General features: G+C 39.2%; 1 protein-coding gene across 1 annotated transcript in view; it reads left to right on the plus strand.

The window, feature by feature from the left end:
• The window catches only part of LOC149279490 (general transcription factor IIF subunit 2), a 76,277-nt gene that overhangs the window by 4,580 nt on the left and 58,731 nt on the right, over window positions 1–12,966 (plus strand). Inside the window, exon 5 of the mRNA XM_089501117.1 lies at window positions 12,638–12,673. Coding sequence (XP_089357243.1) covers window positions 12,638–12,673 — 36 coding nt within the window. The remainder of the gene's footprint in view (window positions 1–12,637; window positions 12,674–12,966) is intronic.

Genomic DNA, 12,966 nt, shown 5'->3' on the forward strand with positions numbered 1-12,966 from the left:
GGGAAGTTTTCAGATATAGTAACTAATATTTCAAAATCGGGTTCCTACAAAAGGGGATTGGGGTTCTCATCCATTTAAGTTCTTATGATGCTTGTTCAAAGTATACATTATTGGTAACCTGTAAATACTGCTTGTTACAGGCAAGGTCCATGGGCCCAGCTGAGACAGTGGGGAGAGTGTGAGAGTAAAAAGTTGACTCCACCAAATCCTTGGCTACCTGTTTCTGTTTCCAGCAACCACCAAATTAACACCTGAAATCCCAACTACGTTATCACCCCGGTAAACAATTTGTTTCCACGACCAAGACTATATAGTCTAGCTCTGGTGGTAATATCGGCTTATTTTACTTATGGCCTAGGCCCAGTACTCGCATTCCAATAAGCCCTGATGATCAAGGGATATGCTATATTACCCCAAGATCAAAGACTAAAAGAAAGGCTATAACAATGTATACAAACAAAATACAAATTCTAAAATACATATATCAACTCTTGACACCATTAAATTAGTGTTTTTCATATACGGAACAGTAACATTTTAGATTTCTTAAAAATGTAAAATAGACATTGAAAAGTCAAAAGCTGGTGACAATCATTTGTGTCATCGGTCAGATGGTTGTAAAATGGCACCAACTTTGGTGATTTACACAATGGAGTATTCACAGAATTGTCTACAGCCAAACAAAAATCTTTTTTTACATCTTTTACTTCTGTTTTATCTCTCAGACCGCCTCGCTTGTCACATTGTTTGGGATTAAATCCGAATTTACTATTTCAGGCTTATCAGACATACTTGGCAAGTTTGACTATTATAAGGTCACCTCGCTCCTCTATTCCTTGAAATATGACATTTACTGATAAGCATGGCAGAAACCCTCAAGACTAAAAATAGGATTTTTTTTCCTTCATGTATTGTCATTCCTATAAACGGCAGACTCCAGACGCCATTTGTGCTCCAATGTCCTTTCTTTAGTCAAGAACAACCAAATATGTCAATACAGACTCATAATGCCATATGTTTTACACTTAAAATTGTCAGATTTCTGTTTTTAAACCTCTTGAGAGCAGAAATGACATTTAATAATTCAGACTAATCATCACCTGATTTGTGATCACTGTTGTCATTTTTAGTGGCTAATTGAAATATTTCCAGATTTCAAGATGTCTAATGTGTGCTTAAATGTGGCATGTCATGTGAGAATAACCTCCCATTATTCAGTAAAAAAACTAATAATTGTTAAACTTAACACTGTCCTGCTAGATTTTTGTATCAATGACTACACACCCTCAAACTAAGAGATCAGCGCACACCCAGCAAATACTATTTATAAAAGTGTAAAGGTATATGCCTAAGTACACTATACTGCGTAGCCCACCACTTCGCCGAAGTACCCCAATTTCAGCGAGTCTTTTACATGGCTATATTGCTTACCAAGCAGTGGGAGAATTGGGACTGCACCCAGAAATATGCATGTTTTTTGGGGGTGTGCTCCCCCTTTAAGTATATATATTTTTTGCATATTTGCAGGTTCTGACCAAACCTTAGGGTTATGCACCTCACCTGCCACAGCCTTTGAATTACGTGAGAGTTTCGGTGGGTTAAGCAATACAGCGTGGAAAATTAGATAGTTCTCGCCGGTACTCTGTGGTACTCTGGCACAGTGGTAGACTAAGCTAATATACAGGCTATGTAGTATGACGGAATCCCCAATATTTATGCCTTAGGTGCTTTTTAGAAAGGATTTACGTTTTGGACACTGAAGCAGCACCCCGGAATCTGAATGTGTATGCTTTTTTAAAAAAAATGTTTAGGGTGTGTACCCCTTGCCGAATATTTGATATCAGTGTGATGGTGTGTGCATATCTTGTCTCATGTTACATTGGTAAATGCAACTTTCCTTTTGTGCAACTACTTTATTCCTCTGACTGTCCCCTTTTATTGAAATTGTTCGCAGCGTTTCGCAGGTAAAAGATACCTCCACAAATGTAATGAAGTTTTACTTTACCAAGAGAACGGTAGATAAATGGAACAGCCTCCCAATAGAAGTGGTAGAATTTGGTTGTGCGAGGAATAAGCTTAAAGCTTTCCTGAACCTAAGACTAGATGGACAGAAAGGTTATTAGAAATAGGATTTGATGGCTATTATCATGTTCTTATCAAACAGTAACGCAGCAACTGACTGTCCTCGGGAGGTAACTACGATCCTGTTGGAAATAACGCTGTCGAGTAACCTTTTCCTAGGCTGTTGCTATGGGGGCAACAATGTTTCCCCCTAGATCTCTTCTTCACTTCTAACCACCTGTCTTTTGAACGTTTGTAAGCGTGTATTGTGAAGATGCAAGTCTCACTAAATGAGCGTTATAATCACAGTCTGGAAGCTGGTGGCGCACGGTTTTCCATTTATTGCGTTTTATTATGTCTTGTTTCATGGCAAAATTCAGTTTTACGTTGAGTCCTAAGACTTTTTCAGGGACATTGTTATTGGTCGTTGGTTCTCAAGCATTTTAGTGTTTGAAAAGTAACAGAAAGTCTTTAAACGCAAACTATAAAGTGTAGGCAGTTCCCTGACTTTTCAAAGCTAGAAGCTGTGTTATTGTATTTCTAAAAGGCAGTAGGGTGAGTCACGATGCGCTGATGACTACAGCTTGCATTTTGGAAGGTCGGCGGGTCCCTGTAGTGTACTTTTATGTTGACAAGATTGCTCTGTAAATAGTTATCTATATTATATATATTATATATATATATATATATATATAATATTATATGGGCCACTTTACTAGGTACACCTTGCTGTCTATAAGGTGCTGGAAACATCCTCAGAGATTTTGGTCCATATGGACATGACGAATTTCTAGTTCCACCACATCCCAAAGGTACTCTATTGGATTGAGATCCGGTGACTGTGGAGGCCATTGGAGTGCATTGTCATGTTCAAGAAACCAGTTTAAGATATGAGCTTTGTGACATGGTGCATTATCCTGCTGCAAGTAGCCATCAGAAGATGGGTACGCTGTGGTCATAAAGGGATGGACATGGTCAGCAGCAATACTCAAGTAGGCTGTCGTGTTTAAACGATGCTTGATTGGTACAAAGAGACCCAAAGCGTCCCAAGAAAATGTCCCCCACACCATTACACCACCATCACCGCCAACCTGAACTGTTGATACATGACAGGATGGCTCCATGCTTTCATGTTGTTTATGCCAAAGTCTGACCATCTCAATGCCGCAGCTGGACTGGAGACTCATCAGACCAGGCAACGTTCTTCTAGGCTTCCATTGTCCAATTTTGCTGAGCCTGCACGAATTGTAGCCTCAGTTTCCTGTTCTTAGCTGACAGGAGTGGTGCCCGGTGTGGTCTTCTGCTGCTGTAGCCCATCTGCTTCGATGTGTTGTGCGTTCAGAGATGGTATTCTGCATTGTAGTCACAGGGGTGTAGTGGTTGCGCTTCACACGGATAGTAGTCATAAAAAGGAAAGAAAAGCACAATGGTGTAGTATGTCTTATCAAGCTGATGAAATAAAATGCCAAATTATAGTACTCACAATTTATGGGGGCTTAATGATTAGCCCCAAAGTAATTGTGCTCTACCCTTTGTTTTATGGTATTCTGCATTCCTTGGTTGTAACCAGTCTGCCCATTCTCCTCTGACATCAACACGGCATTTTCGTCCACACAGCTGATGCTCACTAGATATTTTCTCTTTCGGACCATTCTCTGTAAACCCTGGAGATGGTTGTGAATGAAAATCCCAGTAGATCAGCAGTTTCTGAAATACTCAGACCAGCCCGTCTGGCACCAACAACCATGCCACGTTCAAAGTCATTTAAATCCCCTTTCTTCCCCATTCTGATGCGGCATATCTGCTGAGCTGCACTGATATCTTTACCAATACATCTAATCAAACTACCTTTTGCTGTTTTAGCTGGATGGTTAAATATATAAAATAAAACAGATCTTATTTCACACTATTAGTACCTTTTATAAACAATGCCTATTAGGAAATACTCTGGGACCCACCGAGCATTTGTGTCTTGGAGACTGCGTTATCTCACTTATTCTTTCCCACAAACTTTGCATGTTCGTCATAAGAATCCATTTTACGTGATTTCAGCCATGACGACAATGTTATAATTTTCTATTTTTGTATTTTCTCAGAAAAACGTTGTTTTGATATTTGATATTTCTGCTACTCTTGCATACAGTTCCCATACTTTTTAAGGCTAGTCCATTAAAAGCAATCGCAGCCTATTTATCACGTAAGCTTTCAAGCTGCGGACCGAAAAACTATCGCTTGAAAGCTTATTTCAAAGAATATGTTTCTTGACTGAAATTCTTAATGCATTCTTAATTTACTGGAGAACTGCCTCTAGAGAAACACTTAATTTCCATAAAAAAAAGAGAGAGGTGAGATGTTTTAAAGAAATCAAAAGAAATCAAACGGCTGTAGGGAAAAGTAGATGATCAAAGTGTTTATTAACTGATAACAAATGCTTAACCTGTTAACGTTTTTACAGCATTGCAATTATATTTAGAATAGAAACATTGTTTATGTTGTGCGTTTTTAGATGTTGGAAAGCAACGAGTAAAGCTAGATGGCTCCTTATGGCTACACTTAACGAGAGATAATCCATAGTCTTTTTTCAGTAGCTGTTACCTTTTCCCTTCTTGGCGAATCCTACCTGAGTGTTTCACATCTGCAGATCCCTTTCAAACTTGCTGAATCTCCATCTGAGACGGGGCCAGAGTATAAGCCATTCTTGAAACCATAAGTGGTGGTTGAAGAGTAGTTGGTGATTTTACACCCAGCAGGCATCCTTTAAAATATACATTGTAGGTTCTTTCTTGCTTTTGATATCTGCTCTGGTGACACTGCATCCATCAGCTCCTATTTTAGCTACACATACGTGGCTAAAACAGCTTGGCAACATAGTTTGATGGTCCATCTAATCTGCCTGTTTTTCCTGATGTAAGGAGGCAAGCGTAGTCAGTCCTTGGTCTTAGATTCAACAATGCTATTGATTGACCATTTTCATCCCTGTCGTGTATTTTGTTCCGGCTAGTAGTCGTGTCCATACTGTGTCATCCGCCAGGCGTGCAGTGCTTCCGCAACGCTGAGGAAGATTACTCGTGCTGACTGGAGTACTTGGACAATGGGAGTAATATTTCTTGATACATAATGGGAAACTTTGCTAAGTTTTCCTTTTTGAATGTTTTGCTAGCACTGAAAGGGTCTAAGCAATGCATCTGTGTTTACAAACCTCACAAAAATATCCTTTAACCCCTTGATGACAATTGCCGGTCCGGGCACGTCACGGAAAAACAAGTCGTTTACGACAAATGACGTGCCAGGACCGTCATTTGTTAAAACGGGTGAAAAAAATCGATCCGTGATCTTTTTTTTTTTTTTTTCACCCAAACGGCGTTGCTGTAATGCCTCGACCTCGAGGCATTCAGCAACGTCACGATCGGCACTAGGGGCCATGTCTGGCCCCTCCCCGGGGCGTCAACATCCGCCATACATTGTATGGCGGCGGATGCCCGTTTTGAAAGCGTTTAGGAGGCGATCGACGATCACCTCCTAACCTTAAATGGTGTCGCTGGAATGTCTCGATCAGGAGGCATCCAGCGACACCAAACACTTACCTCTGGATGGACTGTGCCCGGGGAAAAAAACCCAATAAAGACGAAAAAGTTCGCTAGATGGTCTCCAGACCCTCTAGAGAACTCTGGCTCCACTTGCAGGTTGAATACAGATACTGCATTCAACCATGCAAGTCAATGGAGCCCAGCTTTCTAATCAGTGTGATTAGTAAAAATAAATTAAAAAATAAAATTAATAATTAGAAAAAAATAGTAAAAAAAACCAGTAAAATGTAAAAATAATTTCCCACTGATGTCACTATCAGGGGAACCTTCAAGTTTAAAAAAAATTTTTTACAAAAAATTAAAAAAGGCAAAAAAATAAAATATATATAAAAAATATGTTTTTGTGAGCAAGTCCTAAAATTAGCATATTAGCTTAAAACAATTATCGCATGGAAAGAGTTTAAATACTGGCATATTAAATGCCCATGGGGTGTCTACTTTTAAAAAAATGTATGATTTGATGGGGTAAATTGAATTGGCCGGGTTCAACAATGTCCCAATTAACACGGGGGGAAGGATGGCCGCACAACTAATTTCCAATTGGAAAAATGTACACGTACCAAATGTGGCCTTTTAGTTCCCCCAAAAAATGACAAACCCATGCATGTGGGGTATCACTGTACTCAGGAGATGTTGCTGAACACATATTGGGGTGTCGTGTGACAGCGGCATATACCAGGAGCTGTAAATTCATACATAACATAGGTGTGCGGGGGAAAAATACACACAAAAGAATACTACTGCAAACTTTGAAAAAATTCTGGTGGCAAAATGTGTGCATGCAAAGAGTTAAAATACCAGCATTTAAAATACCCTGGGGTGTCTAGTTTTCAAAAATATATGGTTTTGTTGGGCACACTGAAATGGCCCGGCTCAAAGATATACCAAATAGGGCATGGGCAGTGGATCCGCTGTACTCAGGAGATGTTGCCGAACACATTGGGGTGGTTTGTGATAGTGACATATACGAGAAGCTTTTAATTCATACCTGAAGTAAAATGTGTGTGACAAAACAAATAAAAAAAAAAAATGACTACCACAAAGTTTGACAGACTGGTGGTAGATATGGTGCATGGAAAGAGTTAAAATACTAGCATTTGAAATACCCTGAGGTGTCTAGTTTTCAAAAATATATGGTTATGTTGGGCACACTGAAATGGCCCGGCTCAAAGATGTACCAAATAGGGCATGGGCAGTGGATCCCCAAATGCCAAAGTTCAACATTGAAAAATGCGCATGCCCCAAATGTGGCCCTTTTGCCCCCAAACAGTCAGGCAAAATCATTCATGTGAGGGATCGCTGTACTCAGGAGATGTTGCTGAACACATATTGGAGTATGATGATAGTGACATATACCAGAACCTGTTTATTCATACCTGAAGTAAAATGTGTGTGAAAAAACAAATGCAAAAAAAATTACTACCATAAAGTTTGACAAATGCTGATGGTAGAATTAGTGCTTGGAAGGGTTAAAATACTAGCAGTTGGAATACCCTGGGCTGTCTAGTTTTCAAAAATATATGACTTGATGGGGTAAATTGCATTGGCCGGCTTCAAAGATACCCAAAATGGCACATGGGGGGAAGAATTACCAGATTTGGAAAAAATGGCTTTGAATAGCAAAACAAATAGTAGAATCTATTTAGCAGGTTTTTTCATTACCTTTTATAGATGAGTAAAAGATTTTTCAACTAAAAGTTAGAAACAGTCATTTTTTTGTAAATTTTTCACCATATTTTATACTTTTTTTAATAGTAAATAATATGATACAATCAAAACAATATCATCTAAAGAAAGCCCTTCTTGTCCTGAAAAAAACCAATATATAATGTGTGTGGGTTCAGTAAACGGGGAAGAAGAAAATGACAGCTAAACACGAGCAGCGCAGAAATGTTAAAACAGCCATTGTCACGAAGGGTACAAAAAGTAAAATCAGCCTTTGTCACGAAGGGGCTAAGGCAGAATGTTGTGTCCTGACCCTTATCAGGCACCGGCTAGTGTACAGGAAGACAAGATGCTGCTGCGTTTAAATCCCGAGACCAGCCTTGGTTATGCCATTTACTGCTGATTTTAGGAGACGGCATTTAGGGAACAGGAAAGATACATAGAAGAGGCTTAAAAATCTAAATCACATTTTTCTAGGTTTGTCTATGATTTCCACACAACTAAAGTCACTGAAGAAAAATACCCGTCCCCGTTTGGAAACCATGTATAGGACTGTTATGTATTTTGGAAATAACCAATATGAGTACTGCAATAAATAAGAGTCGTCTGTTTATCATTTTGGAAGAGAAAAAATGTCGGTGCGCTAAGCCAGTCTCAGGCTCAAATAATACAAATGTATAACATATACATTTGTATTATTTGAGCCTGAGACTAGCTTAGCGCTCCGACATTTTTTATTTTCCCTGTTTGCACATATTTGAGGTTGTTGGCTCCTCATCAGTCTGGTTGCAGCTTGCTGTCCAGGGGTTCAATGGGAGGAGGTTTAATTGCACCTCCCCCAACACATTAATAAGGTTTTGGTAGCAGTATAAACTGCATGTAGGAGGTGAGAGTAGGATCTCACCCTATTGAGAGTGTGCCTTGACGTGGCGGGTGAGCTTAATTATGCTTTGGCCAATTCATATAACCAAAACCTCTCATTTATGTTATGTGTGTGTGTGTGTGTATATATATATATATATAACACTTTCAAAAAGATGGTCAGCACTCCAGGTCTTTAAATAGACAATTTCATTTTATTCAAAGTCAAGTCGACGTTTCAGTCATTACTGACTTTCATCAGGACATATATATATATGTGTGTTTTTTGGATTTATTTTGATTTTATTTATCTAGCTTATACATATGTAATCATCTTGGAGATTAGTACGTACACATACATACAATGCCCCCCTCTTACCGCATGGAGACCTGTCTGCAATGTGTGCAAGCTGCTTACCGCTGCCTCTCACTACTGCGTGGTCATGTAACACAGGCGTCTGGATGCCATGCACCGGCCTCAGCACCCCCTGTAGAAAAATAGGGGGCAGCTTTCCGGTGCCAGGATGTGATTTATTAGTTGCCTTGGTGACCTAGCACCTGGGGTTTTTCGAGCCTTGCCATACACTAACATACCTGTGCTCTAACACCATACAATAACACACGTGCTAACATGTTATGTTTTACTAACTCTAACACTATATCTTGACATACTCGTGCAAATACCATACTGTAACAAACGCAACACTGTAACACCAAACCTATGCACACTATCCGAAAACATACTTACACACACTCACTCTACATATTTAAAAATACACACACTGAATGCCACGGTGCTGCCCATCTTCTGTTGTGTATGTTACAGTATAGCTTGAGTGTGTGTGTCGGCATATAGTGTGTGTGTTAATAAAATGTGTTTGTGACCATAAAACATTACATGATTAAGGAAGAATAAAATGTTGGCACCAATTTTTTTTTATTTTTTTTTGCTGGCTGCTAGATCCAAACCAAATTTTTCAACTCCTGTATTAAACAATGTATAAGAGTTTTTAAACTTGGGTTTGGAACGCATTAACCAATAAACAGAGAGGCTTACATAAGACAACCAATAAGCTAAAGGGTGCATCCTTTGGGTTGAGGATAAGGTGGCTCGTGGGAGAATTGCCTCTCCTCATCAGTGAGGGTGCTGACCAATAGCAGAGCCTACTTTCTCCGTGTTATCCAATGGTCATCAGTGCAGGCACTCCCTCTATATTATGTCTCCTAATTCTGATCCCGGGACACTGGGCATTCCCACTCCCATCATGCCTCCCCTCTCCGTCACAATGGAGTCGCCATACACTAAGCAGGCATGGGATCACCAAGTTGGTGGTATTTTTACTTTTTAATGTTACTGTTATTTGTGTGCTTTATAACTGAGTAAATACAATTAGACAGATTAGCTCTGGGTACTATAACTTTCCGTTGTCACGGTATACTTAATATTTTTATAAGAAGTTGCTTCTGTTTAACAAATCATTACTTTCCCTTGGAATCAAAGCTGAGTTGTCCATAAATTATTAAAACAAATATTTAATTTAATTTGACATGGTCTACTTGGCTAGTATAAGCCAAAAAGGTTAATATATATATCGTTTTGTTTTGAAAGGATGATTAATAAGGCATTGTAAGACGTTCAGCCGAAGCAGCGGCAGACTATCTGTTTTAAGCCACGCGGAATGTGAGGGCGACGGAGATTATCTGAGCATGCAGTGCTTTGACTGCAACCGATTTCCATTAACTGCAGAGCCGCTTTCTGGGAGAAAAGTCATTTGGTGGCACTTGATGGGATTTAAGACGTTTCCTGCAGACGTTTTCTGGTCTGCACAGTAAATGGATTAATGCTAAACTGTGCTTTCCCCTCCATAGAGGCGTTTCAGAAGCAGTTTCTGAGCCATAACAAAACAGTGATTTTGTTACTATACATTTCTAGTATTTAACCCCTTCGCGACCTTTGCCGGTTCAGGACCGTCATAACAAGAAGGTCACTAAATGACCTTTGACGGTCCTGAACCGTCAAAAAATTAAATAAGCTTAGAAAGTGATCAAGGATCACTTTCTTCGCTTAAACGGCCTTGTTGCAATGCCTCGATGTCGAGGCATTCAGCAAGGCCGAGATCGGCATCGGGGGCCATGTCTGGCCCCTCCCCGGGGCGTCAACAGCCGCCATACATTGTATGGTGGCGGACGCCCGTTTTAAAAGCGTTTAGGAGGCGATCAACGATCGCCTCCTAAACTTAAATGGTGTCGCTGGAATGCCTCGATCAGGAGGCATCCAGCGACACCAAACACTTACCTCTGGGTGGGCTGTGACCGCTCCGGAGAGCGGTCACAGCCGCCGCTGCCGGTGATCTTCGCCATCAAGCAAGATGGCGGCGGCCCGGGAAATAAAACAATAAAGACGAAAAAGTTCGCTAGAGGGTCTCCAGACCCTCTAGAGAACTGGCTCCACTTGCTGGTTGAATACAGGTACTGCATTCAACCATGCAAGTCTATGGAGCCCAGCTTTCTAATCACTATGTGATTAGTAAAATATTCAAAAAAAATAAAAATAAATAAAAAATGGAAAAAAAACTAAAAAAAAAATGTGCTAACATTTAAAAATAATTATGCAGTGATGTCACTAGATGAACCATCCAGTACCAGCAAAATGTGTAAAAAAAAAATATATAAAAAGTATTAAAAAAATAAAATAAAATTAAAAAATAAAGTTTATTATTTTGAGCAAGTGCTAAAATTTCTCAAAAATCTCAACAAAGAGTTAAAATAAAAGCACTTCAAATACCCAAGGGGTGTCTAATATATAAAAAAAATGGCTGATGGGGTAAATTGGAGTGGCCTAGCTCAAAGATAGGGCATAGGTACAGACTGACCAAAATGGAGAAAAAAAGCGCACTTCCCAAATGTGGCATTTTAAATCTGAAACAACCCGACAAACCCATGCATGTCGGGTATCACTGCACTCAGGAGATGTTCCTGAACACACATTGGCGTGTTGTTTGACAGTGGCATATACCAGGACCTGTATATCTATAACTAAAGTACAATTTGTGTGAAAAAAAAATAAAAAAGAAATTACTATTACAAAGTTTGACAAAGTGTAGTTCTATAATTGGTGCATGGAAAGGGTTAAAATAACAGCATTTGGAATACCCTGGGGTGTCTAGTTTTCAAAAATATATGGTTTGAATGGGTTAAATTGAGTTAACCGGCTTCAAAGATATTCCAAAGAGGAGAGGGAGGCACAATGACCAAATGACCACCTGAATTACGCATGCCCCAAAAGTAGCCTTTTACCAGCCAAACAATCTGACAAACCCATGCATGTGGGGTATCGCTGTACTCAGGAGATGTTGCTGAACACACATTGGGGGGTTGTTTGACAGTGACATATACCAGCACCTGTATATCTATAACTAAATTACAATTTGTGTGGAAAAAAAAATAAAAAAAATTACTATTACAAAGTTTGACAAAGTGTAGTTGTATAATTGGTGCATGGAAAGGGTTAAAATAACAGCATTTGGAATACCCTGGGGTGTCTAGTTTTCAAAAATATATGGTTTGAATGGGTTAAATTGAGTTAACCGGCTTCAAAGATGTTCCAAAGAGGAGATGGAGGCAGACTGACCAGATTTGTTAAAAAAGATTTGGAAATCATAAAACGCTGCTTGTACTTATTGCCCTATAACTTACAAAAAACAGCAAAAAAACATAAAAACATTGAGTATTTCTAAACTCAGGACAAGTAGTAGAATCTATTTAGCTAGTTTTTTTACTTGCTTTTTTAGGTGAGTAAAAGATTTTTCAAATAAAAGTCATAAAATGTTTTTTTTTCAATTTTTCACCATGTTTTTTTAATTTTTTTTATAGTAAATAAGATGATACGATCCAAATAATGGTATCTGAAGAAAGCCCATCTTGTCCTGAAAAAAACAATATATAACTTATGTGGGTACACTAAATGGGTGAGGAGAAAATTACAGCTGAACACAAGCACCACAAAAGTGTCAAAACAGCCTCGGTCCCACAGGGTACAAAACGAAAAATGAGCCCGGTCCTTAAGGGGTTAAGTAGTCAAGCTTGAATAAAAAGTAGGAAATTAAACTTCTCACAGAAGTTATAGCCATTCTGCAAAATCTTCTTTCTTCCTCCATGATCTGAAATCTCTTGCCGCTGATTGGCTGCTTAAGCTGTCAGTGGTAGTAATGTGCTTCAAATGAAATCAATTAGAGGGCATATGAAGGTTGCCGTGTCCTTTTTTTTAAGCGTGGGTAAAATTGTGCCATTTCACCCACAAAATCATAAAACCATAGCAGTCCACGTTGGATGCTCAAATGCTAGCAATAAGCATTTTAGAAAAGGTATCCCTCTTCTGGGTTGCCAGGTACACATTTGGATGTGCATTATATTGGCTGCCTGCCTCGTGAAATGTTACTAACCTCACGTTTTTGTGTTTTTAGGTCAGTCTGAAGATAAACCTGAAGGCAGAAGTAATGGTAAGTAATCACACGGGCGAATGTCTGCCTTTTTTTCGTGTGACTTGTTGCGTAAGGCACATCAAATAGATTAATTGAAAGATGACTCAATCTGATTCTCTGATGCACATTTGATTAGTGTAAAATGTTCTTGAAGGAAACCTTAAAGCCATGTCAAATACACTAATCGCATTTTGTTCCGAGTCCTGTTTTGTGGCAAAATCTGACATCCTAGTGCAGTTTGTTACCCAGCTGCTACGGAAATTCATTAACGGTATAGAGGAGTTCCATAGAAAGAGAGAAAGCAAAGGATC

Source organism: Sceloporus occidentalis, unplaced genomic scaffold, assembly GCF_023333645.1.
Source record: "Sceloporus occidentalis isolate IW3139 unplaced genomic scaffold, rSceOcc1.0.p SCAF_164, whole genome shotgun sequence".
NCBI lineage: Eukaryota > Metazoa > Chordata > Lepidosauria > Squamata > Phrynosomatidae > Sceloporus > Sceloporus occidentalis.